We start from the raw sequence: 27,773 nt of genomic DNA on the forward strand, positions 1-27,773 counted from the left end.
GGAGCCACAGCTGAACCCTCTAATCGTCCCCAGACCTCCTGCTCACCACTGTGAAAAGTGAAGGTCAATGAGAGGGAAAATGATATCATGCTGTCCAGGATTTTCCTCTGTCTTTTATTCCAGGACCCTGCAGTTTGCTTCTAACCACAAATTAAAAAAAATGCATCAAACCGAGAAAACTCAGAAGAAACCGAATACTGTAAGGTGAAAGATAGCGCAGAGAGAAAGTGTGTGTGTGTGTGTGTGTGTGTGTGTGTGTGTGTGTGTGTGTGTGTGTGTGTGTGCAGGCTTTAAAGCTGATCTCAGCTCCTCATTTGTGTTTGATGGATGAAAAGTGTGCAGAGAGAGGACAGCTGTGGGGGTGATGCTCAGCTTCTCGGTAAGAGAAAATCACTTCCAGAGTTGAGATTAAGCCCCAACTCTGACTTTTACTGTGGTATTAAATCCAATAAAAGTCACAATAAAGCGTTCCTGCTGGAAAATTTATATTTAGATAGTATTTTATATGATCAGCAGGGCAAGGGAGTGTCCAAAGGCAGGCACAGGGTGGCACTGCCCCTTAGTGTATTATATTGATTTATTGATTTTAGATAGCAGTGTATAAAGAAATAAAACACCCCAACTACGCTGAAGTGACAAATAAACACTAAGTAATGAATAATTATGATCCAAAGGGGTACTTTTACTTTGGGTCTTGTAATTAAAAGTTAAAGTTTTTTTATTATTAAACAGGACTGTAGTTTTTACGTAAGTCTAAACGCGTTTCGTCACTTTTTTATATACATAACCCTGAAACTCTTGTGCAGTATCACTTTTCATGTAGTAGACCTGTTTGAGGACACATGGGGCTGCTGCACATGAGCCTGAAAATCGTGCCCAGTTTTCTCCACAGTATTTATTTCCCCGCTTTTTGCCATCCCAAACAATCCCGGAAACGCCCCTGCACTAGCCCGAGGATCCCTTAAAGTCTACCATGTATTTAAAATATTCAGTTACGTCCAGAAAACACATGGAGTCTACCGTCTTTCAGCTCCCCGCAAAGTGAAATAAAGAGGGAGTGTAAGGACAGAGGTGGGTGGGGGAAAGGGGCGGGGTTTTGGAGGAATCGCTTTGGTTTTACGCACCAGAGACGGCGCAGATGCTTCTGTCAGTGGAAAGCCGTCAGCTTTCAGCTCGCTGGAGTCCACGGTGGATTTAACTATCTGTCATCTCAGCAGAGCAGAGCAGAGCGGCTGGCTGAGGCTGCAGGTCCTGCAGAGGCTGTAGAGTCTCCTGTGAGCATCTCCAAAAACTGCTGGTGCGCCGAGAGCGGTACGTGTACATTTACTGACAGCTTCACAGCATAAGGAGGGGGGTAAAGGAGCAGCTTTAGGTAGCTTTACTGTGTGAAAAATGAATGTTTTTGTGAGGTCTAGTTTTATCCGCGGAGGCATAAACACCTGTCTTCGCCTGCTGCAAAACTAGTTACTGACATGTTTTAGTCATCGTTAAATATCTGCGTGGATTGAGGCTTTAAAATGAAAGGTTCCACTCTTTATGAAGACTCTCTTCATGACCCACTCATGGCTTTACTAATAGTTAGTAATTGATCAATTAAATGAGAAGCTTGCAGGTTGCCAGGTTGTAATAACTCACTCTAGTAATTAGGTTTAAAAGTGAATAACTGCTTAGTTGAATTAAAATGTGATAATTCAATGTACTCTAAAGCTGCACTGTTATCTTTAAAATGTGCCTTATTAGAAAGTGGACTCTAAAGTTATGTGGGACCGATATAAACCAAATCTTTGAAGCCAAAGGAAGTTCTTTTAGTGTGAGGAAATAATGATGCTATTTGGGGGTTTGGGAGCCTGAACATGGTCCAAATGAGTAACTGATACTGTGAATAAGTGCTTTTGAAGTCAGATTTATGAGAAAAAGAACAAGGAGACCCTTGAGGAAACACTTCCCCCCTCAAGAGCTGAACTGGCTCAGATGCCGGAGGCACACAAAGTAATATCTGGCCAATAAAATCCCACACAAACAAACATGTTTTGCACTCTAGTCTGTTTCGTGTTAACGAGGCCCTTCGGTCCTGTTCTGTTGGAGTGATGTCATGTCTCCATCAGATTACAGATTTTGTTCTGGAGACTGAGCAAACAGCTGCCCCCCCTGCCTCCGGCACTCATAGTTTCCATCACCGCACACCATCCCCATGTTCCAATCCATTAGGTCAAATTAATACATTCATTGAAACAATCATCTCCGATTGCGCTCTCACCCTGAAGAAAAGTGTTTTTGTTTCCTGCTGAATGGAATTCCTGACCTTTGTCTTTTTTTTAGAAAACAGAGGGCAGAAGAAGAAAAATGCCTTTTTGTTTTCTTTTCTTTCCCCTTCCCTTCATGGTGGAACCACACAGTGTTGCCACGTTTTGACCACAGTCACATTCCTCTGAAATTCTTGTGTTGGGTGAAGGTTGGTTGGCTCCAGCTCAGTGGAGATAAACCCCAGACTTAGAAAATAAAGGGAAAACTGTCAGAGAGGAGATGATTTTTACGACTGTCTGCCACACGTTCAGACCGTCAGTGTCATCGTGAGTCAGTCTCACACACATGCCTGTCTTTTCCATTTCCTAGTCCTGTTGTGCAGCTTGTGATGAGTTTGTTGGAATTTCAGGAAATTCTTCTTGCATAGCTCTCCTAAAAAAAAGGTTAAGCCAAGAGGCAGCTATCACTGTCATAATAATAAAAAACATTTAAAGTGTTTCACATAGATACATTAAAGAAGTGGACAAATCTCTCCATAAAAAAACACATTTAAGTACATGTTCATACATAAATTCATAGAAACAAGAAAGTGTGTGAAGAAGAGCCAAAAGTAAATGGTCTGGTTCTTATATAGCGCTTTTCTACTCTATTTGAGAACTCAAAGCACTTTATATAACTAACTCATTCACACAAGCACTTTTTCTAATCTGTTAGTGCGTATCTAACATTCATACACATTCACACTCCGATTGATGCATCAGAGAGCAACATGGCCAAGGATAGTTGACATGCAGACTGGGGGGAAGCCAGAAATTGAACCACCAACCTTCCGATCAGTGGATGACCGCCTGAGCTCCAGCCACCCCAAGTAAAGCGTGAATTATTTGGAAAATATTTGGTTCACCTGGACGCAGCGTTTTCAGCAGGAGGAACATTTCCTCACCCATCCACGTGACTTTTTCAGTCTCATCTAACTGCAGGCTTCACCTTTGGGGCTGTCTAGACATGTTGTCTCCTGGTTTACTAATTATTTGAGTGACAGGACTCAATGCATTAAATGTGAAAATCTGTGCTCAGAACTTTTGAATATTCACACTGGGGTGCCACAGGGTTCAATTTTAGGACCTCTGCTGTTCATCATGTATATAAATGATTTGGGACAAAATGTGTCCAATGCTAGTATGCATTTTTATGCTGATGACACAGTTATTTATTCCTTTGGCTCAAACTTTGAAAAGGCAATAGAATCGTTGCAGAAAGCTTTTGACGTGGTTCAGCACACACTTCTGGAGCTGAAATTGGTTCTCAATGCTGAAAAGACAAAGCTAATGTTGTTTTCAAACATGAAGAGATTTCCTCAAACTGTCCCCTTGGTGTCCACTCTTGAGGGAAACCTCATAGAAGTGGTGCATACGTATAAATATCTTGGCTTTTTAATTGATGATTCTCTGACCTTTAAACCTCACATAGACAATCTTGTGAAAAAACTCAAACTAAAATTGGGATTTTTCTTTCGAAACAAATTTTGCTTTTCTTTTGAGACAAAAAAGCGTCTTGTAAATGCTACATTTTTATCTGTTTTAGATTATGGTGATCTGCTGTACATGAATGCTTCCGCCCAGTGTCTTCATAAGATTGACTCAGTTTATCATGCCTCCTTACGGTTTATTACAAACTGTAGGGCCTTGACCCATTGTTGTGATCTGTACGCTCGAGTGGGATGGCCTTCGTTGTCCTCCAGGAGGTTTGCTCACTGGTGCATCTTTATTTATAAGGCCCTGCTTGGACAAATGCCCACCTACATTTGCGATCTGCTCACACGGAGAAGTACTGTTTCTTACAGCCTGCGTTCAAGCGATCTTTTTTTGCTCAATGTTCCATTTGCCAGAACTGAACTGGGAAAGAGGGCTTTTACTTATGCTGCCCCTTTCACATGGAACATGATGCAAAAAGACTGGAAGATAGCAGATCTTATTTCATTAAATGCTTTTAAGTCCAGATTGAGAGAGCCAGAGAAAAATGTTTTTAAAATGTAATTGTTATTTATAATATGTATGTAACTTTGTAATTTCAACGTGTTGTCGCCTCTTGGCCAGGACTCCCTTGCAAAAGAGGTTTTTAATCTCAATGGGACTTTTCCTGGTTAAATAAAGGTTAATAAAAAAAATAATAAAACATAACTAGATCAAAACCAGCACCGTCACATACAACGTGAGCGATGAGATCAGTTTCACATTTGCTGATCAATGGCCAAGAACTGGAGGATGGATTAGCTCAATCGTTCTAAGATGGTGAAAGATACACTTTCCCTTGGTTCACTCCCATTTCTATGGCTTCACTCACTGCTGAAACCAGTGTTTGTCCACGATGTGTACAACCCCATCACTGACAGAGTGGCCCCTTGGCTGTAGGTGTAAATAGATATCTGGGGAGTCCTGACACAATCAGGCATCTTTTCAGTGTTGTCCCATTTGTTTAGCACAGAGGTGTCAAACTCATACAGCCCACTTTCACCAGACCAGTGAAGCTCCCTTGACTGTCAATGTAAAAGAGTTTTTAACTTTTTCGTTAAGTTGCTGAAGAAGAGAAAGAAGTCCAGTTTTAACATTACGTCTCAATGTTGCTGTATTAAAGAAAGAAATCTGTGAGCACATCTCTTTTGGGCTTAAATTATAAGAAACCGTTGTGTACAATAAAGCAAAAAGTATCTGTTAATTCACAGAAAATGGCCTTTTTTAAAAAATCATTTTGAAACTAAAAAAATAAATAATTTATATGGAAGATAGTAGAAAATAAAAAAAAGATTTTTACTGTCATTTAATTGTTTGTCTATTACTCTGATGCAGTATGGCCATGGGTGAGGCTTTGACAGGTGGATTCTGGTCCCTAGACCTTATGTTTGACACCCCTGGTTTAGTCAGTGGTTGCTTGATTTCTCTTTTGTATAATTCAAAGCAATTCTTCTGCCACTTAACCACACAGGTATTTAACAGTTTACTACAACAGTTGCCTCATGGCAGTTAATATCATGAGGAAAAGAGGCTAAAATATCAGAGAAGGAGCCACAAAACCTGTGAGAAAGGAACTGGTGACAGTGAGAAGGAAGAACTGGCTTTTAACAGGAAGAGGCTTCAACCAGAACCAGGCTCAGAGAGGGGCTGCTGTCTGCTGCGACCTGTTGGGCAGTGAGAGGAGAGAGAAAAGAAGAAAGGAGGGTGGCAGCATTTCAATCAGGTTCAGGACTTTGACTGGAGCTTTGTAACTTCCTAATTCTTTTCATTTTCAGCCTTTCTGTTTTGTTCCTGCTTAGGATCATTGTGCAGTAGGACGATCAAATATGAGCCAAGCTTCAGCTGTCAGACAGATGACCTCACTGTTTGTTCAGTCTTTTTCTAATTGTTCTGTAACTTTAACCTTTAACATGCTAACTGAGGCCTGCAGAGTCTGAGATGTAGATCTGACCGGCTGCTACTTATCTTCTTAATTCCTGTGGAAACAGTGAAAGTATACTGAGTTTATACTGTCCTGGCTGTATTTAGTTAAGTGATGCGTATGACATGCACTTATGCATCAATGCTGCAAACAGCTAGCTTTGAGGCTGTGAGACAGAAAAAATACTTTTGACTATAACTGTCTCTACTTATTTACTCCGCAACACAAAGATGGAGCCCTGAACAAATAAATCCAATCCGTTTTCTTTTAACTGCTCATCCATCTCAGAGTTGCAGGCGTGGCTGGAGCTTATCCCAGCTGTCAGAGGGCACAAGGAAAAGCTAGACCGTGGACCGGCTGCCAGTCCATCGGGACAAATAAATCAAACAGTAAATATGAAACAGAGACAGCAGCTTCGGCACTCTGTCAGAAAACAGTTGTTACATTAACACCCAGGACTTGAACTCGATGTCCTCTGCTCGCTGACAGCTGATGGGAAAGTGTTTACTCGTGTATTTGTGTTGGATTATAGTCTTCTGTAGACTATTTAAGATCAAGCTTACTGTTTATTTTTTTTTCAGTCTTTTTCCAAGTTAAACAACCGCGTTGCCAAAACAAACCTAGTTTTAAGAGACTCCACAGGTCCACTTGATTGTAATCTTTGTTTTGAATCCTTCTTTCTACTTTCTTTCCTTTCATCTTTATTTCAGTGTAATATTTAAATGTTTTAAGTCGATTTTGGGCCGTACTGCTCAGCTCGGGGGTTTGCAGTTTCAGTACAGACACTGATGTTTCCTGAGGGATGAATTATAATGTCTCTTTGATGATCTCCTGACTGCTGTACAGTCAGTTTTAGTTAAATATCTCACAAACTGTTCAATTAATTGTCAAGACATTTGGTACAAACATTCATTTCCTCTCAGGATGAAGATTCCTCAGCTTTCTTCCAACTCATCATTCATTGTTTTAACCGTGTACTGAATATCAGAGGTTCACAGGTACTACATCAGGAACAGGTTTTGATACAGGTGAGACTGCAAGTCCTCAACAAAATGATGCGGCAATGGGAAAGGAATGTAAGCTGCACCTTTAGCAGGTGGTGCGCAGGTGGGTTGATGTAACTGGGATTGGTGAAGCCGTTTGTGGGCATTTGGTGGTGGATGAATGGGGCTGTTGAAACATCCATCCATCCATTCTCTTCTGCTTATCCTTGTCAGGGTCATGGGGAGGCTGGAGCCTATCCTAGACCCTGGACAGCTGCCAGCCTGTCACACGGCTAAACAACCATTTGCACTCAGTTTCACACCTATGGGCAATTTAGAATGACCAGTTAACCTAACCCCACTAACTGCATATCTTTGGACTGTGGGAAGAAGCCAGAGTACCTGGAGAGAATATGAAAACTCCACACAGAAAGGGCCCAGCCAGGTGGTGGAACTCAGGACCTTCTTGCTGTGAGGCAGCAGCGCTAATCACTGCACCACTGTGCTCCCCACACCATAAATGTACAGTTATTTAATCGCAGAGTCATTTAGTCCATGTGGATCCCCAGTGATCTGGAGCCTGTAGCCACTGGGTCATAAAAATAATTTGGAATAACTCATAAAAATTGTTTAATTTTATTAAATAGTGCAAAAGTCTTGCACCATCCCTAATTTCTTTATATTTTTCTTCCAATTACTTTCTTGTATTTTTGAAAGTGTTGTTGAGAAATATGTTTCTTTCTGAAGTCTTTAACACTTTTTCTTTAGACGCTGGCTGTTTTAAGTCCAGGCCGTGTATCTGACCGCTGATCCCTGACAGATGAATTATTCAAACAGAAAAAGGCACCTAACACAAGGGATGAACCAGTGTGTCTGCAGTTTTAAATGATATCTTTAGGCACTTTGTTAATAGCGGCCTGATGCAAAACAACAACAACACATGTTCCCATTTCTTTAGCTTCTGTAAAAACAAAAATGTCAAAGTTAACCCATTTAGACAGGAATGAAAGAGTAATTTTGGACAGCTTGACACGATTGTGACACATCACATCATTCTGTTGTCAAATCCTTCTCAGGGTGGAAAAAAGCTTTCTTGCTGTGTAGCAGTAAAGCTCTGAGTCAATCGACAGAGACGATGATGCTAACACTTAATTGGTGTTAAGCTTTTGAGGGGGACCTTATAAGGGATCCCTGGCCACAAAAACTTTGAGAACCCTTGATTTAGTCTGGCCAGCTGTAAAATCTCCAGAGACACCAGCAGAAGGCTAAAAACAAACTGATGAATTGAACTTAAACTGCATTTTTCCACTGTTCAGCAACATTTCCAGAGTCTTGTCAGTGGTTAAAGTTTGCTTGCGTGAACTTAAAGGAACGGAGTGGAAAATGTGGCTAATTTAATTTTTTGAGTAAAATTTAATCAACAGTGCTCATAAAATAAAGCACTTTAAAGGTTAAACTGGTTAAAATCATGCAATATTTAGCTAAATAATTACAAAAGGTTTGATACAAATATATGTAATATATATAAGTATGTGTATCAAACACCTCTTAAGGAGTGCAATCCCTGGAAGCACTCGTGTGGCCGTCACAGACCAAACAGAGTCACTAAAATCTGAAGAATTAAAGCAAAGAGAGGTAAAGTAATCTTTATGAACAAGTGATTTTATGTGACTGTGAATGGCAGCATAACACTGAGTGGGCTATGACAGAGTGGGAAATATAGAGCCAGAGCCTGCACCGTCCTGCGTACGTGGACAGGACCGCTCCTTTGTGTGCGAGTCCTTCAGGTCCGAGGGTGAAACACGTTTGCAGTAGTGACTCTTTCAATTGTTTGACTGTGAAATGTTTGTCAGCTGAGTCGACAGTAGCAGCTGCGGCCCACATTGTTTCCACAGATAAACAAACAGCCAGCTGGAGACTGAAAACTAAGCTACACACATCTTTAAAAGAACTTTATTTCCTCGTGTTTTTGGATTTAATGACGCAGGCTGGGTGGCATTAATATCTAATGATGCCTAATTAAATCACAGGTTTGAATCAAACGAACCAGACAAAGTTTACCTCACAGGAAATGTAGCTCTTCAGAGTTTAGCTGGAACTAAATGTATGATCTGCAGAAAGACAGACATTTATCATCCATACCGATCGTGTCGTTTTAATGGAGTTTAACCGATTACCAAAGACACAGTCACAGTTTGTTTATAATCCCCTTGAGTCGCTGATATTGAATCTGACCTTTCAAGGATTTCACAACTGAAACTGCAGCTTTTTTCCTTCTTCTTCTTCTTCTTCTTCTTCTTCTTCTTCTTCTTCTTCTTCTTCTTCTTCTTCATCTTCTTCTTTTTTTTCCATGTGCAAGTAACCAAAATACTGTAACCGATCTGCCAGCTCAGTGTCTCAAAATAACATCAGTGTTTACAGCAGCAAGGAGCAATTCATCCTGATGAGCTCTTTAATCAGAGCCAACACAAACGACAATGTGTGTTCATGTTGATTTGTGTGCCTGCAGCCGAAATTGGCCATGTGATCTGCAGGAAGCCACGCCACATTGAGCGTCTTTGTACTGGAGATGAAAGGAAGCAAAGTCATCTGACGGCCTTGAGAGACCGGCCTTGTTCTTTTTCATTTTACTTTCTATCGGGCTATAGTTGAAACCAAAAGGGTGTCGCTTTGTTTCCGTGCTGCAGGGCTCTATTGTGGGTGCTGTCAATATTCTCATTCACCTCAGACAAATCCAGGTTGTGTAATGCAGCAGTCGCACAATATGAGGACTGTTTGGAGCTTTGCAGGCCGTTAAAGCGCCCTAATCCATTTCGGGGGGGAATAAACACTGAAGTGGGGTGAGGTAATTGAAAACCAACTTTGTCACACACTTTCTTATAGTCTGTGGATTTTTAAAGGGTGTTACTATACAGAAGAAAGAGGCTATTGTATTGTTAAGTTTATAAGAGGAAAAAAGGCAAACCTGATATATTTAGTGAACTTTCTTTAGGATTATGAGACAGGACTATATACACTATATTCACATGGTTAGTTGCTGGTGAGACACAAGTGTTCACAGTTAAACCACTTGTGAAACTGATGAATGTGGGGTAGGAGATCACAAAGGCGGGAAAGAGAGAAAAGCAGGAAGTAAGACCCATGAGAAAACTAAAAGGAAGTAGCCAAAAGAAAAATAAGTAAATAACACCGAGTCATAAAGAGTACAAGTGTACTCACACTTGGGCTACTTGAGCGTGTTTAACCTCTAAAATCTAAATATGGTTAAATTATCTGTTCCGTTAGGATGGCTGTGGCTCAGGAGGTACAACGAATCATCCATATTGGAAGGTTGGTAGATGTATTCCCTGGCTACTACAGTCTGCATGTCAACGTACCCTTAGGCAAGACACTGAACCCCAAGTTCCCCCAGTGCATCCATGTGAGTGTTTCTGCGACTGACAGACAAAATGCTTGGGGATAGAAAAAAGGCTCGCATTAATGTGTGTGTGTGACTGAGTGAATGAGGCTTGTAGCTTTTGAGCGCTATGTAAGAATACCAGCCCATTTACCATTTACCACTCCATTGCCTGCTTCAATAACTGGACACGAGCATTGTTCAGCTGGACTTGGGCACAGTCTGCAGGACGTAGCATGATCGCTCCAACTCTTCCTCAACTCTGGCTGCCTCTAAAAAGTTTGTCCCCACTTATCCAATCAAGTGACAGCGTGCATAAAAGCATCATAGCATAATCTTTTATATTCAGCAAAACGACTTTTTAATGTTAAGATTCTGCGGTGAGCGGAAGTGTTTTTGGGTTGTTGCAGTGCAGCTGGGTGAGGCAGTCGAGTGTGAGTACAGCCTAGCACTAAACATTATAACTCAGATAGGAAAGAAAAGATACACAAATATAACAGGGACCATGGCAGGGTCAGTTTGTTGAATTGTCCAGCAGACAAACACTGTCACCCTAATGTTAAACCAAACTCAAAGGTCAACATTATTTTGGTGCTAGAGGAAAAGGCACCCGGGTCATACTCTTTAGCTTTTTTTAAAGACCTTTTGTCTGTTTGGCACAGCCTAAAGAGGTTTATGTATGAGCCTTGATTTGAAGGGAAATATTCTTCCAGTTTCTGAAACTGTGCTTGTTTAGTGTGTGACTAAAACAGAACCTAAACGCTGGCAAACTGTTGGCTATTAAAAGGTTAAAAATTTTATGCGCATTTTAGTCTGGAACAGTTTCTCGACCATCATCGTCATCTCTGGAGCCACTAATTTAAAAAAAAATTGCCTGTTTTCTTAGCTGCTTACCAGTTTGAACTGTTGAAAGAGGCTCTGTTTTCAAATGTGGAGAAAGCGGCGACTGTAATTTAAAATAAAACACATTAAAAACATCCTTCTTTAGACACACTGGAGGGTGTGCCGGTGAGTTTCAGGTGGCTGAGGGGAAAAATACCCAAAAAAGGCTCTGAGCCTCTTTTATATGGCATGACTTAATATTTTTGTGCCTGTGACAGATTTAACACGTTCCTCATATATGCTTTGCTTGATTTTATTGCATGTGACAGTGGTTTTCATCATGGAATAATCTGGTTTGAGAACCCCAGACATAAGTCTAAATTCCTCCGCAGGGAAAGTAAACACTAACAACCAGACGAGCAGATTTCCTGGCTCCTGTCGCAAGAAACCGTCACATTGCTGAGGAGTAAAACGACAGAAGCAAGCCATGAAGGGACTTTAGACAGGCGGCTGATCCTCTACAAAGTGCCGCGAGCCGCGAGCCCGGTAAATCTCTCTCCAGGGCAGACGGCGTATCAGCGAAAAATTCAACATGTGCAATCACCGAGGTGAATTGTGGGTTTAAATGGTTTAAGCAGATGTGCTACTTGAGTGTGAGTTAGAGTACTCAGACAGGATGGATGACTGTTTGGTTTAATGTGTCATGAAGAGAACAGCGTGACATGAATTCCCGGGTGCGGTTGCAGAGGACACCTGTAAATTGATTACCTCTTAAACAAGGTAATTACTACGAAGTCAGTTGGTGTTTCAGACAGCTGAGTGTGTCAGCCTGTCTGGATGGTATGCAGATAAAGTCATTCTTGTCTGATTGGTTATTGCTACATAAGCATGGCGTTTCTGGAGGCGTTCAGAGGAATCTTGTCTCACACCTCATTCAAAATGGTTTGACATCACTCCTTATGAGATATCTACCTGCTTTCATTTTATATAGTTAATTTGTCATTTTGTGTCAATTTTGTGTCAATTTTGTGTTCAGTAAACGAGGTAAAAAAAAAGAAAGAAAGATAAAGTATGTGTATATCTGTGCAAAGGCAAGAGACAAGTCTCTGCAGTTCACAAAAGAAGGGAAAGGTCTGCGCGCCCACAGCTTCCGTTTGATGACGTTGAATCCCTTTTTAAAAAGCCTTGTGAAGGCGGCATTCCAGTTCATGGGCTCTCCTTCAGGCATGGAAAATGTTATCTGTGTAAATCAAAATCCGCCTCTTAAGAAATCAAAAGTTACACAGAAAAAAAACCCTCCAGGTTTTACTTTGTGGGTTTACTTTTCTTTACTTGGCTTCTCGTTCTATTTATATATGACATATAAGGTGTACTTAATATACACTTATTTGCATTAGACTAGTGATTTGGTCACTTGGTATGTTGGTCAGCTCTGGTGCCTCATAGCAGGAAGGTCCAGGCTGGAGCCTTTCTGTGTGGTGTTTAGATCGGTTCTCTCCGGGTACTCCAGCTTCCTGCCATGGAAACCAAGACATGCAGGTTAATTCTAAATTGGCTGCAGGTCTGAATGTGAGCGTGAATGCTTCTCTATCTCTAGAGTGGCGACCTGTCCAGGGTGTAGTCCGCCTCTTGCCTTATGACCACTGGGATGGGCTCCATCCCACTTTGAATTGGGTAAGTGGGAAAAAATGGATGGGTGAATGGACTAAAACGATAAGAAGTCCAAATCTCAAAGCACTGACTCTGTAATGTTGCTGATAATGGCGCTACTCAGCTCTTCAGCTCTGCAGCGTTATTGGAGACTGAAATTAAAGAAAATTAAACTTGGTGGTGTTGCTTTGCATTTATGCCTGATGCAAAATGCACTCGAACACTGAATTCAGTCTTGGTTTGCAGTTATAATCCTCTGCATTTTTCTTTGCTTTTGCTGAGATGATGGTACCAGCCATCTTTTGCATTTTGTAAAAACTTATTCCCATTATCTGCTGTTTTTATTTCACTGGTTTTTGCTTCTTTTCTGGACACATAAATATAATGGAGTGCATTTATATAGCGCTTTTCGGGGCCCTCATAGCGCTGTACAATTCCACTATTCATTCACTCTCACACACTGGTGGAGGCAGCTACAGTTGTAGCCACAGCTGCCCTGGGGCAGACTGACAGAAGCGAGGCTGCCATATCGCGCCATTGGCCCCTCTGGCCATCACCAGTAGGCGGTAGGTGAAGTGTCTTGCCCAAGGACACAACGACCGAGACTGTCCAAGCCAGGGCTCGAACCGGCAACCTTCCGATTACAAGACAAACTGCCAACTCTTTGAGCCACTATCACCCTAAATATGTATGCAGCCATGATGATGAGCATCTCCTGTAGTTGCTAAAAATCTTGCATTTCTATAGAAGTCTACACCCTCTGCCCCTTTGATCTGTGACCTCAGTGAACACCTTCATAATGACTTTACAGGCTCAGTTTCTAGTTTCAGGACACATTGCAAAATTAATTTTATATCTTATCATCATTAGAGTGGCACCCCATGTGACTGACAAGACTGTGAGTTTCCAGTCAGGTCTGCCTCTGGCTCATCACATCTGGCCTTATGATACCAAGGCGGCGATGGTGATGGTGAAAACATTCAGGTTGAGGCTTCACTGTGGGTCACTCCAGTCACTCCAAATTATTCTGTGCCACTCTCATGTTTGTGTGTGGATCTGGAACAGAAAGATAATACATTCACTAAAGAGACCGGTTGTGATGCCCCGGCAACCACTAGTTGCTAGGGAAAGATGAGTAGTTCCACACTGACCACGTAATGCATGAAAATGTGAATTTGAGTCACTTAGCAGTTACTGGACGTCTCTAAGCCTGTGTGAGTGAGGCTTTAAATATTGTGAAATGGAAGCAAGGCAAAACATGTTTGTCTCATTCTGTATTCATAGCTTGTTTAATCCACGTTTGATGGTGTTTGACATTTCTCTTAGTAAGGAGATATGCCTTAACAGGTTAGCTTTAGGCATGTTCTAAACTTTATTTGCACATGCTCCCACTAAGCTGAACTAATCCTGCTGGTCCCACGTGCATTCACAGCCTGTCTCACCCTGTTTTCTATTGTATAGATGACAATACAGCTTGAGAGTTGTACTGTCCTACAGGAGCCATGAAATCTTGTTTCAGCAGTGATGCATTTGAACACCGGTTCCATTAGAATTCCCGACTGGAAGCCTACAGGAGAATTTGATGAAAGACAACAGCTGGAGACTACAAATGTGTTCACAGATGTTGTGGTCCAGGAAGAGAAACATGAAGCGCTAAAATGCGGAGACTATGTCCGGAAGGAAAGCTATTGTTCTATCACTGCATTCAGTGCAGACACGAACGGACGAGAATAGAAACTAAAGCCTCTTTAGACGATTTAGGAGGGAAGTTGAGCTGATTTCTCCATCCAGACAGAAATGTGACAGAAGCCAGACGTTGGGATGTAATGGTTTTTTTTTTATCAGTTTGCTTTTCCTCCATGTTTTGTTGACCCGGCTTGGTGGCCTTTAAGAGGAAGCGGCGCTGTTATCTGCGAGGAGGGAGGGGGTCCTCCACGTTCCCCTCCTGGAGAAAATGTCCTGGAGGAGCGGGAGTTTCTGCTTCTGGCATCTTTGCCGACCATGACCGAGAGCAGACAGTGTTTATTCTTTTCATGTTTATCTGAAATTACTGCATCGCTGGTTATTTGAAACAAAATGTTTGATAGCGCTGGACACGAGGAATGTAAACTGCACTTCCACCATCACTCCTTAACAGACCAGATGCAAATACTTGGAGGTTACAGAGCGTGAAGCAAAAAGCTTCAGAACAACACTTAGTTCATGCCAGCCGAACACTAAAAACACTTGCGAGCGGCCTTCTTTAGTTCGCGTGAGCTCTGGGTCTTCTCATCGTTACGTCCGAGTCGGTGATGAAGAGAGGAAGAGGGGGGCTTGGCTCATTCCTTGATCCCTCGGGGAGATTTGAAAGTCTCTCAGCTGCACTGTGTTGAACCTTTCCGACTTTACAGAAACATGTCAAAGCCACTCTTCGCCCAAAATAGGTTAGGCCTCTTTAAGTGTTTTTTTTTTTTACGTGCAGTGATCCTGAACACGACCATATCCCCAAACTGGAGACCTTTTCTTATCTGTGATCCTCATTCACACCGCATATATCTTTTCAAGCCCACGTCTGTCCTGTCTTAAATGTTTTCAAGAGGATATTTAAGCCTCCCGCACTTCATTTCCTCACTCATTTCCTTTTGCTGCTGCAGAAAATAAGGGTCACATGCCCTCCTAATGCCTGTCTGTGTGCTCAGTAATGACAGCGGGATGTCTGTGTGCCCGGCCTTATTTCCACCTGTTCTTCCTCTGCACTACGACCTGCCACTCTAGTCATTTGTAGATTCAGCAAACGGTGAATGTAAGTTCATCATTTAGGGACTGATGCAGAGCTCAGAAAAGCCGGCTGAGCACAGCTTTAAAGTTGGAGTTGAAGTTAGAGGCTCATTCCACACAAAATCCATCTAATCTGAACAAAAATCCTGAACTGAGCCCTCCGAATAAGCCAGTTTTTTCAAAATTACAACAATTTTGGTCTATTAGATAAAGCCAGGTAGGACCTTACCTTCATACTGTGAGCATTTATCATGTTACAGACCCTCAAATTTAACTTTGGAAACTTTGAAAGCTTCATGCGGCTCCTGTGCTTATGAAGTTAGGAGGGCTCAAATGTAACACAAACTAAAAACGGTAAAATTTCAACCTCTTCAAAGGCTTGCAACTGAGGAATATTCACGCTGAATGCAAAGTTTTGCACGACTTTATTAAATATACTAAAGTTCTTGCTGATTTATAGAAGTGCCAGGTATATTTTTAACATGAGACGTGTCACATTTTCCAATGATGATTAAAGCTTGTAAAAAGATCAGATTTATTGCAGGAGTGCTGCAAACCCCACAGTTTTCATGGTTCACTAAAGAGCCAAACATAGAGCTTTGCAGTTTGCCAGTGTCTTGTCACTCATTCTTTTCTGCCTTGTGTGTATTTTCCTAGTTTCTTGCGATAGATGTTGCGTGTCCGAGTCTGCAGAAAAACAGTGTTCATGAGGAAGCTGTTGACAGAAGAAACAGACCGGACAAATGAGCTGTGTGGCCCTTGACACACAGTTCAAACGCAGATTTAAAAAAAAAGGGCTTGAGAGCCTTTGAAACTGAGAATGTCGTGTCAGTTCGCCTCCCAACAATTAATATTGTTTAGTCCCTCTTTTGTCAACGCCAAAAACGCCACAGGGGGTTTCATGCAGGAGCGAGTTGGGAGTGAGCTTTTACTCTCTGTGAGTAATGATGAAACGGGAGAAGCTTGTATATCATTACGGCAGTGAGTTACAATATATCAACATTAACTGTGTGCTTATTCAGCCCATTCTGTGCTTATAGCAGCTGAAGCACGGAGAGGTTCCTGAGTAATGTTTAACCTCAGACTGCAGTCTAACATTTTTCAGTAGATTAGCTCTCTCCTGTTGGCCTTTATTTCCTCACTGTATATAAAAAAATTAAAACCTTCTTCCTGCTTTCTCTCTGTGGCTTCCTAATCTCACTTCTCCTCCTCCTTCCTGTGCTGCATTCTTGCTGATATTGAATCCTAAACTGCGTCTGTGAATCATCTGTTTTTTGTTTCGTTTTTTTGCAGGAGGTCGGCTTAAGGAAGAGGCATCATCATGAGTGATCGGTTCGACTGTAAAAACTGCAACGAGTCCTTGTATGGACGCAAGTACATCCTGGCGGAGGACAATCCCCACTGCATCCCCTGCTACGACCGCCTGTACGCCAACACCTGCCAGGAATGCAAAGAAATAATTGGACACAATGCAAAGGTGAGCTCGCATTATACACTGTTGAAAGATTTAAGTATATCTGCTCAACCTTGTACTGTTATTTTAACTGCAAGTTACCATCAGACATAATTTAGAAGGACTTTTATACTGCCTGACTTTACTTAGATGGAGCATTAGGCTTTTAAATGGAAAATATGAGAGTATTTTAAAAGGCAGAGCTGCAGCTAACTAAATGGATTGGTTATTTAGTCTGTTAAACTCCCATCACAGTTTCTTGGAGTCCTGGAGGAAGACTATCTGAAGAAAAAAGAAACAGGAGTTATAGCTGTGCATCTTTGTCCAAACTTTATTGGATCTATGTCACACGGTGTGGATTGGAAAGAATTTATAAGTCTGCTGAAATTGCAGAGTTTCAGGGTCTATGCACATACTCATAGAACCGAAGTTACATCCAGTAACAACTATGTTTCTTGCTGAGCTTTTGTTAGGTATATTTTCTTTTGTTAGGAATATTTTTTCCCCGTTACACTACTTCAGGTAGGCTGTGACATCATTTAAAGGCCAATGCCCATTCCATCTGATGGTTGCTTCCTGAAGTTCAAATCACCTGAAACTGATTCCATGAACATGAAAATGAATTTACCAGAGTTCACCAGATCTCAATCCAATAGAGCACCTTGGGGATGTGAACAAGAGATTCACATCAAAAGTTAAGAAAAGCAACTCAACCTGCTCTGTATGCTCCCAGTTTGGTCTATCCCTCCATCACTCCCTGCTGTTTCAACCCCCTCACCACCCCCACCATCCACCCCTAGGCTCCATCACTCATCACTCCCCAATTTACAGTGTAACATACTTGTGGGAAATGATAAGCAAACATCTCCCTGGAGCCGGCAGGCAGACGTTTGGGTGGTGGAGGAGTCATAACTCCTCAGTTTACTGTGCATCAGGTTTGTGGGAAGTGATGGAGTCTAGATGGTAAACTATAACGATGTAATGTCGCTCTAATAAATCAAGCATTTGATCTACTATTTTCAATCTGCTCTGTCATAATTAAGATGCACATAAAACCTGAATATGTACGTAAATAAAACAATTTATATATGTGAAAAAACTGTCATACTATCCAGTAAAAGTAGTTTTTACACTGTAGCGTTGCCGCTTTTACTTAAGCAAATGTTTCTTCGTCCAATAAAAATTGTGCAAGTCGGAGTCCTTTACAATAATTTTTCCAGCTGCTGTGCCTGGAAAACATAACTCTAGTTACAGACCACCAAATTGTCAGTAATCCCCTTTAAGTTGTCCAAAAGCTTTAGCTGAGTGAAAATTAAAAACACTGTCCTGAAGGAAACACCCACAGACGCCACCAGGCCACCAGTGTCCTGTGAGTTATGGACTCCCTGTGAGGGAGCGCAGTAAATTACAGTCCTGCTTGCTTTGGCTGCACAACACGTAACAGCACGCATCGCTCATCCCGTTCCCTGCTGTGAAACCCCATGCCTCAAAAATACGTTTTTCACCCACCGTTCAATGGAGCCATTTATCACAGAGCTCGCGTGAACTGCATGTGAACTGGAACACAAGCAGCTGTTACGGAGAGAAAATACAAAGTGAGTTATTCTGATTTTTAAGAAAATAATGATGAAGAAAGGGGGAACGCCTCTGTTAACTCTTCTGTTTGGAGACAGCGGGGCGCTGTGGGCACATGATCTCTTGTCTTTTTATAAGAAACAAAAACAAATCAAGTCTAAACTTGTAGCCTACATTGTTTTAGTTCCCTGCTTTTGAATCAAACAGTGAAGCGGGACTACTGTATGTCCAGACAGGCTCAAGAAGTACAATTATTTTCAACTTAGCTGCTGCTGCACACTTACATCTATAAAAGAGTGCAGAAATACACTGTGTCACTTGCATTAAACAGTAAATAGTTTAGCACAGATAGTTGTAACCAAGACAAAATGACTCATACCTCCATAAAAGTATGTTTTGCGCTCTCTTGGCTATAGTGAGGCATCTTTCATCTGTCCATCCACAGTTTAAAAGAATAATTACTCCTCAGCATTTAATCAAATATGCATGCAATGATAACATAATGCAGAGGTGTCAAACGTAAGGCCTGGGGACCAGAATCGGCTCGGCAAAGGCTCCAATCGGGCCTCACTTCACAGCTGTGGAAAACGTGAAGAAAAGAGCAAATTTGAGACTTTTAACAGTATTTTCATAAGTTTTAGAGCTTTACACATTTATTTCTTACAATTTAAGAGTCAGAGTGACAGATTTCTTTTGATAACTACCACAGCATTTTGTTATGGTGTAGAAACACTGAGATGTACTGTTAAAATTGAACTTCTTTTCCTTATACAGTGGAACCCTGGCTTACGAAGACCCCATTTAACGAAAAATTCAAGTTACGAAGGCACTTAACGGCAATATTTCTGCCCATGGTACAGCAAAATGCCCGCGTAACGAAATAGATAAAATAGAAAATTAAAAAAAATTAAATTCCATAATGTTATGTACATATACACATACATATGTATGCATGCATACGTATGCTTTCTTCAACCTCCGCCACCTCCTCCTCCACCAAGAACTTTGTCTTCAGTCAGCATTGCCTCACTCAAAAGGCGATGGAAAAAGGTGCTTCGACTTACGAAAATTTTGACTTACAAATTAATTTCGGAACGAATTAATTTCGTAAGTCGGGGTTCCACTGTATTGACAAATATCAAGGATTAAATGTATAAATAACACTTCTGTACTCTGATAAAAGGGGAGTTTTGTTGGTCTTTCCAATTCAGGATCAAAGTGGGATGCATCTGGCCCATGACGTAAAGTTGTGATCGAGATCAAGTAACATTTTTAAGAATCATCCACCCCTGTCCACACGTACCTCACTGTAGATATCCAGACAAAAGTGTTGTTAAGAATCTCAAGTTGAAAAATCTCTTTTTTTCTTTCAAGACAGACCTGACCAACAGGGCTGGACAGTAAATATAACACAATATAACACATTTACAGTATCATATGCAGTATTGTGTGCAGTAACAAGAGCAAGATCAAAAGCAGTCACATTAATGAAGAGAAGTGTTTTCTCACTCCTTGAAAATGGGCTCAAACTCCCTCGTCGAGGCCAGTTCTCACAGTTCCAGCTCCTTCTGTAGAATATTCCTGGGAGAAAAAGCGGAATATTTAAAAGTCTTTTTTCCTAATTCTGTTCTGACTCTGCAGACAAACATTTACAACATATTGCAAGACCGTAGGTAGTACTGGATGTGGTTTTTACACTTACAGGCACACAAATAAGCAGGAAACAACCCAAGCAGAGATTTAAATGCAAAAACCAACCAATAGGAAAGAGAGAACAGGGATGTTCATGGTTTTTACAGCCAGTAATAAAAGATAAAGCAACATGGTAAACAATATCCAGCCTCTATAGGTACTGGCCATGTTCATTCACAAAGAGCAGGTCCCTGTAATCCAATAAAGGTAAAAACACTGCAGACATGCTTCTCACAGCACCTAATTTGAGCTTTTGGGACATCCATGTGCCAGGAAATAAAAGTGGAAGCTCATTTCATGCCCAGATGCATTTCTTGCCACAATAAAAGCAACAATTTTCCCTTTGGAAGAATTCATACTGTTTATTGTGTGCAGTTGAACAAGCAAGTGAAGCTTTCTGCAGAAAGCTAAGGGCCATATCATGCATAAGAAATGATCACTGAAACTCTTTTTTTGGTATCCACTTATTTGAACTTTTCACCATCTTGTTTTAAGTAGAAATGTTCATCCATCCACCTCTGTTTATCCAACTCAGCCTATCCCAGCTACCATAGGGTGAGGCGAAGAGCAGGTTTAAACCCAGTTCATCATCTTCATCAGGTTTCATTTTAGCTTCTTATTGTGTGCCTTTTTAAGCAGATAACCAGCAGATGTGTGTGTGCCACAAGAGCAGAACAGAAGAGAACAAAACGGCATTTTCGATACCCCGAGCTTCTTTAACCAATGACACGCTTTAATCTGAAGCTTCACATCTCTCGTCTTCCCTCAGGAGCTCTTCTATGAGAACAGACATTACCACGAGCATTGCTTTCGCTGCTTCCGCTGCGACCGCTCTCTGGCAGACGAGCCCTTCACCAGCCAGGATGACGCTCTGGTGTGCAGCGACTGTTACCGCAATGAATTTTCCTCCAAGTGTGTGGCCTGCGACAAGACAGTCATGCCAGGTAGAGACAATGTAGACAGGCTGTATCACTTTTTTTCCTTTCCACTGAACCATGTTCATAAGCCGCCTCCTCTGCAACAAATCGCTCAAACTCGAACGTTCACTGCCTTTCAGAGCCGATACCGGAAAGTTCACACCCTCTCTTTGCAGTAGTTATCAGGGAGGGTGACAGCTTAGATGTGACAGCGTGATTGTTTCCTCGCTCTGCTGAAATCCTCCCAGCAGAGTTCCTGCCGCTGTGAAGAAAACACGCAAAGTATCGGTGTCAGATGACTGAAAATTACACGGGCTTGTGGGTTGTGGATGTTACACCAGTTCTCTTCTTTAGTTTCTGATCAGACTGGTGTGCCTGCCCTCTTACCCCATTTCTTACATGTGCAGCCAAGTTCATGTTCAAAACACCGTCATGCTTTTGGGCTGCCTTTCAGGTCCCAAAAGTTGTAAAACAAGCTCAGTGATTAAAGGATCTGATGTCCAGTTTCATAAGCATAAGCATGACTGGCTGCCAGCTTCTCTAAACCTCAGTGGTGAGTGATTCTGAACTAAAGGGCGCTTACAAAATGGGTAAAACTGTGCTAGAAGGCCGGGGACATGTACGCAGCGGCTACGTTACTGCTTATCACGCTGTTTTGATGCACTGGAGCTGCAGCAATTTACCAGTGCCAAAAGAGGTTCAGCCATCACACCGAATCACCACTTTTGGTTTTCACAGACTTCGTATGAATGTTATCAGATTTCATTCCAGTTTGTATTTACAGCAGAGATCAAAGAGGAGCCAAGAGTTACACATGGAAAAACAACAACAAACGATCAAAAGTTTTTTGCTTTCGGCGTTGATTTTTTTTTTTCTCTCTTACAGGATCGAGGATGCTGGAGTACGACGGCTCCACGTGGCACGAGGACTGTTTCGCGTGTCACGGCTGTGAGAAGCCCATCGGTACAGAGGCCTTCATCCCAGACAAAAACAACTACTACTGCGTGCCCTGCTACGAGGGCAGGTTTGCTCCTCAGTGCAGCCACTGCAAAAAGGTGCAAAAATAATCTTATCGTTAAAACTTTCCTTTGGAAAATACCAGAATACACCAAACTATATCACTACAGAGTCCAAAATTACATTTTTTTCTCTCTTCCTGACAATTTAAACTCCTAAAATGTATAATCTACCACAAAAAATCTAGATGATCCAGCTTCCTGAGTAATCAACGCTACACAACCACTACACAACGTGTTTACAGAGCACCTGATGTCAAAAGGTTATCTGGAATGAACCCAAAGAAGGTGGATCATACAAAATAAACAACATAAGGGAAAGCACATAGAGTCCAAAATGCAAAACAGGAGAATACGAGACAGCAGGAAGCACACAGTACAACACAACAAGTAAACACAGGCAGCCTTAAGCTACTTAATCACACACGGTAATGTGGGAAGTGGAGTCAGCTGGGACAAACTAACACAGGCGTAGGTGTTTGCAGAAACGAGATGAAGACGGGTAAAAGTAACACAAGGAAACAAACAAACGACCATCAAAATAAAGCAGGAAGTGAAACGTGATAACGGAAACACAGACAGAAATGAACCTAATACAGGGGTACTGACAAATTAGGATGAAACTAAACTCTAAAACAGAGAATGAGACTGAAAAGGAAAAAATACACGAAGAAAACAAAAACTATAACCAGGAACTAAGAAAAAGGGAAAGTAAGATGCATAGTTTAAAAGGCTGTATGTAGCGCTGTACAGCAGATCTATCAATAGAGATCAGAGGTCAAATATATGATAGTTTAAATCTTTATGCAGTCCTTTCTATATTTTCACTTTATACAGCACACTCGTAAGAATCACAGTTTCTATGCAATGCTTTTTTTGTTGACCAATAAATCATTAAGTTGACCTTGAAGACCTCAGTGAATGTCTGTCAGATTTTAATGGATTGTTAACAGGATCCCACTCTACACCTCTACAAAGTTTTATGAGAATTCATTCAAAGCTTTTTCTGCTATTGTGCTTATAGACAGAATGCATGCATGCAAACAAAGGAACATAAGAAAATATTCAAATAAACAAAACTAGAAAGTCATAACTCAAAAATACGTTGTCAGCAACACACGATGCGACCATGAAAGCGCAAAGAAGTGATTGCTTATCCTGAAAAATGTATGTAGTGTGAACAAGTTTGTTAAACAAGTTCGCTTAGATTGAATTGAACAGATAAATGCACATATGTGTACACAATACAGCTAATCTAAATCTAGCTTGTTACAGTGAAGTCAGTGGTTTACATCCACCCATCGTGGGCATGAATATCATGGTAATTTTGGGCTTTTGAATTATTTCTTTGAACTGATCTTTTTCCAGGATGGAATGATTGTACAGCTTTAATGACTTTAAAAAACAAGAATCGGTACACAAGTTTGATTTATTTTGGATTTTCTCTAAATGTTTCTCCAGGCCATACAGTTTCTCACAACTGTGTGGCCTGAGGGCCACAATCGGTCTGGCAAAGAGTCCAAACCCGGCCACTGGACGATTTTGCAGAGTATAAAAAGAAGGAAGCCAAAATTTTGGACTTTTTATTGTATTTTGCGTCACACAGTTGGAAGTTAAGAAGGAATAACATCTTGATCTGTTCTTAAGTGGTGGTCCAGACTCATTTGTTCCCAATCAGAGGTCTTAATTACGCTAAATTTTACAGCCCATTTACCGACAAAGACATTACCTCTGACGTGCCATAATACAACAGCACCCAGTGATGCACGCTGATGGGTTTCTTTCATTTACTGTAGAAGCATTTCTTTGTAATAACATTAAATGGGCTGAATGTGGAAAAACTGAGATGTATTGTTGAAATTCCACCTGTATGTAATCTTAAAAGAAGCATAAACCCAATTAAAAACAAAGCCCACAGAAAAAGTCCTGAGCTATGTGCCAAATGTGTGGCAGGATCAGGAGCTTTAGAAGCAGGATTTTAATGTGTTACATGTCTTACTGACCCAGTTTGTGTCTCTCAGGCTCTGACTAAAGGAGGGGTGACCTACAAGGACGAGGTGTGGCATAAAGAGTGCTTTTTGTGCACGGGCTGCAAAACGCCGCTAGCTGGCCAACCCTTCACCTCGCAGGGGGAGAGTCCGTACTGCGTCAAGTGTTTCAGTAACCTGTATGCTAAAAAGTGCACCGGCTGCAACACGGCCATCACAGGTTAGTAATAAGTGCATTCCCCCAGAGCTTACACAACGAGTTGGGGACTTGCGAAACGATGTGCATGCAGTGCTCCTGGTTTCATTTCTTTCAGGTCGGAGATACCGTGCGCCTCTCCTTTATCTGTTTTTCGTGTGTCTTCATGATCTTCTGTCAATAAAGGCCTAAACAGTTATCTTTAGCAAACAGGTTTCAGCAGGTCTGGTGACTCAGGGCTTAAATTCTGAGCCTCTCTGTGTCCTCTGTGTGGATTCTCCCTGTTATTCAAACAAATTAATTCACAGTGAATGCTTTTAATGTCAGACAGCAGCAGAAAAAAAGTCCAGTTTCCATTAGAAATGATTTAAACACATTGGATATAGCTGTGGATTGGAGAGTGAACCTTCAGCAGAGATGCTGATCTAAGGCTGGATGCTCCACTGGAACGGGAATGCTGCCATTGCGGAGTAAACTAAATGCTGTAAACACTTGTGATGGATATAAATGATAAAATTGTACTATAAACACCAGTAAAAACATGATTTTATTTACTTTAATCTTCAGAAACTGATTTTCTTGGCCAGTTCCACCAAGATTTGATCACATAGCATTCTTATGATGCTCATTTTGAGCTCCATGTGTTTATTCTTGGACTCTACTGGAGTAGCTTTGCATGATTGATCTTCTAAAGTAGTCCTCGTTTATTCTGTGCTGAGGCCTTTTGGCCTCTGTCTAGCAAAAGCTTTTTAACTCCTCTCCCTTTCATCCAGTGTGTAACCCGTGTGCCTAAAATCACCACATTAGTAGCATCCTCTCTCTGTGACATCATACAGAGCCAAGAGTAGATAAACTGTGCAAAACTTGGCGCTTAGAGCAGTCTGAAGCCTGAACGTTTGGCTCACAGGGATTACATTCACATAAACTGAGCCATAATCACTCAGGCCTAAAGAGCAGCCCGCTCTCAGCCACAGGTGACCATGGAAAACAGTGATTGGCAAGTAGTTGCTGGAAGTTGCTAGCAGGTGAAAGTGGACATAAAGAGAATGCTGCAACAAAAATTTCTTTGGGATTTCTTTGGTCACTGGAAATATGGAGCAATCATTTTCTTAGTAAAAGCTGCACCTTCTGACATGAATTGGTTTCACTTGTAAATCACACCAGTTAATGTGAAGGTGAAAAGCTTGCATCACACTCAGCGAGTACATGGCACATTCATTTTTCCTCTAGCAACAAGAGGTTGCCAGATGATCCCATTATTTGAAACTTTGACCATCTATAATATGGGCTTCCACCACTAGAACTGTATATAAAGAAGAAATAAAGAAAAGTGTCCAGACAGTTAGCAAACACTAAAGAGCATCACACACACATCTGATTTATTTTGTTTTCTCATGATTAATGTAAACAGTCATTTCCTTTAGCTCTGCTGTTGGCCACTACTAATTCATAAGGGAAATATTTCTCAGTTAATTGCAGCATTATGTTTTCTAGCTAGGCCAGCTCATGCTTTGCTCCATGTGTGCAGGAGTCTGTATATACTAAACACATAAATGCCTATTTCTTCAAACACCATCTCCACCAATGATGCCAAAATTTTCCAGAATTCCTGTGCTGTCCGAGCACATTGGTTGAGATCAAAATGCAAAAAATTATGACACAAAATTTAATGAGTCTTTGAGTTGTCTATAAAATTATGGCCAGAAAGCAAAATATTAACTGAAACTTATCATAAAGCTTGGTAAATCTAATTAAAAAGCTGCAGATTTAGGTGCTAGTTCTCTGCAGTATGAGTCAACTCATTGACTGTATTTAAGAGATGTAGCAAAGCTGTTGTGACGTCACCCACTGGTTTGAGATGTGGTATTTTGAAGCCTTACATTAGTAAATGAAGCTGTATTCAAAAGGCCTCACATTGACCTAAAGGCTCGTTTGTGACCCCCTAGCAACCTTGGGTTGTTAGGGAAAATATATATTTCCCAACCTTTTTGTGAGTGGTTGGTTGCTAGGTTAAATCAATGAAAAGAGAGTGATGGAAAAACTGCCATCACCAGTAGCTTGCATGGTAGATGCTGACTTGTCTGCAGATACTTTCAAACTAAAATGGAAATGGAGACTTTCCACCTTCAAACTAAAAGTTGAAGATGAAAAGTCGCTAGGTTGTTGTGGTTGCTAAGGGAGGTCACTGACTGGTCTCTTGGCACAGGGGAGTCTGTGAGGACTGACTCACTTTAGGAGTCAGCCCCAAGTGGCCACTAGGGGAACTGCATGTTTTTTTGGCCTCGGCTTAATTTTTCCAGCTCGGGAGCTTGCCTCTTAATTTAACCTTGGTTATGGATAATGTACACAAGCAATCCAAAAACAAGCTACTGACTGAAGCGTCTTCATTTTCTCAAAACACACATTTAAAAATAATTTTAGAGACAACCACAAAGCTAAAAAAAAACAAAACAAAAGATCTACACATGGTGGAAACAAAGTACAAGAAGACTCATTATGAACTTTATCTTTTTCCATCATTAACTAAGATGCCAGAGATAAATGAGGATTTCAATTAAATGCTCTTGACCGCAGCTATAAGCTGCAATACTTGAGGGCACACAGAGCTGGCAGTGCTTTCCTTGTAGCTGCCAGCTGCTGATGTTATCACGAATTCACGAACGTTATTTCCGCAGTTTTACGAGGCTGTTATGAAAGCCTGCTTTCCACCCCGAATGAAAGAAAAAAAATCCTTTCATTGGTTGCTCATGTGCTGCGTGTTTGTATTTGCAGGGTTTGGAGATGGGAAGTACGTTTCTTTTCAGGAGCGGCAGTGGCACCAGCCGTGCTTCAAGTGCTCGCGTTGCTCCGTGTCGCTGGTGGGCTCTGGCTTTTTCCCAGACCGAGATCTGATTCTGTGCACAGACTGCAACAACGAAGACTGACCCTGCAAGGCCACGGCGAAATATCAAAGTCTGCAGCCTCCAGCAGAAGAAAACTTCTAACCCTCAGCTTTGCACATGCAGTTTCAACCATCACTCAGCCTAAAGCTGGACCAAAGCTCAGTTTTTACAACTGAAACCAGCTCTTAGCACACGGATGTGTATGTTTAGATGCAGAAAGTCTCGTGTATTACTTACTGTTTTTTTCTAAATGTTTCTGTTTTGCACATTAAAGAATTGAAAATATGCAAAAGATCTATGTAAACATCTAAATTAATGTCCCGTGCTTGGCAAAATTGTTCCTACTTTTTTACTGATTCTTTTTTAAGCAGTCAGTCTCTCACTATGTTAACACCTTTTCTTTTCAGCTTATAAAAAAGTTTTACTGCTGTACATGCAATAAGATGTCATTAAATAAACAGTGGATTGTAATTGGTCGAGTCATCTGCATGAATACACAGATAGCTTCAGACTGTAGAAAATGAAGGGCATCCTCATTCCTGCAGCTGTTTTATTCTGATCTGAACTGGCTAGTGGATAACAGGGGAAATTGTAGTAATATTTGTACTTTTCCAGGCAATTTTATTCATTTTAGGGTCCGTTGTTACAGTTTGTGTATTCTGCACGTCTGTGGTACTCTACTGCATTCCCAGAATATAAAGCATACCTATCTATGGGAAGGCATTTAGCTCTGACATGCAGCTGGTCGGTGGGTCAGACTGTAAATGAA

The 27,773-nt window shown here is 41.3% G+C and overlaps 1 protein-coding gene across 1 annotated transcript; it reads left to right on the top strand.

Moving 5' to 3' along the window:
• The first annotated feature begins 1,131 nt into the window (after positions 1-1,131).
• LOC308385094 (four and a half LIM domains protein 3-like) lies at positions 1,132-27,469 on the top strand. Its single transcript, XM_080863842.1, has 6 exons — positions 1,132-1,311; positions 16,579-16,762; positions 20,775-20,949; positions 21,808-21,977; positions 23,960-24,146; positions 26,895-27,469. Exons 2-6 carry the CDS (start codon positions 16,607-16,609, stop codon positions 27,044-27,046), a joined length of 840 nt encoding a protein of 279 aa, XP_080719968.1. The 5' UTR covers positions 1,132-1,311; positions 16,579-16,606; the 3' UTR covers positions 27,047-27,469.
• Positions 27,470-27,773: the final 304 nt, after the last annotated feature.

Source organism: Rhamphochromis sp. 'chilingali' (genome assembly GCF_963969265.1).
Source record: "Rhamphochromis sp. 'chilingali' genome assembly, chromosome: 17".
Classification (NCBI taxonomy): Eukaryota; Metazoa; Chordata; class Actinopteri; order Cichliformes; family Cichlidae; genus Rhamphochromis; species Rhamphochromis sp. 'chilingali'.

What these genes read in the sequence shown, in the direction of transcription:
- LOC308385094 (XM_080863842.1), top strand. Translation starts at nt 16,607, where the DNA reads ATGAGTGATCGGTTCGACTGTAAAAACTGCAACGAGTCCTTGTATGGA. An exon ending in TAATTGGACACAATGCAAAG is followed by an intron (nt 16,763 to 20,774) that starts GTGAGCTCGCAT and finishes GTCTTCCCTCAG; the next exon opens with GAGCTCTTCTATGAGAACAG. An exon ending in CTGCAACACGGCCATCACAG is followed by an intron (nt 24,147 to 26,894) that starts GTTAGTAATAAG and finishes TTGTATTTGCAG; the next exon opens with GGTTTGGAGATGGGAAGTAC.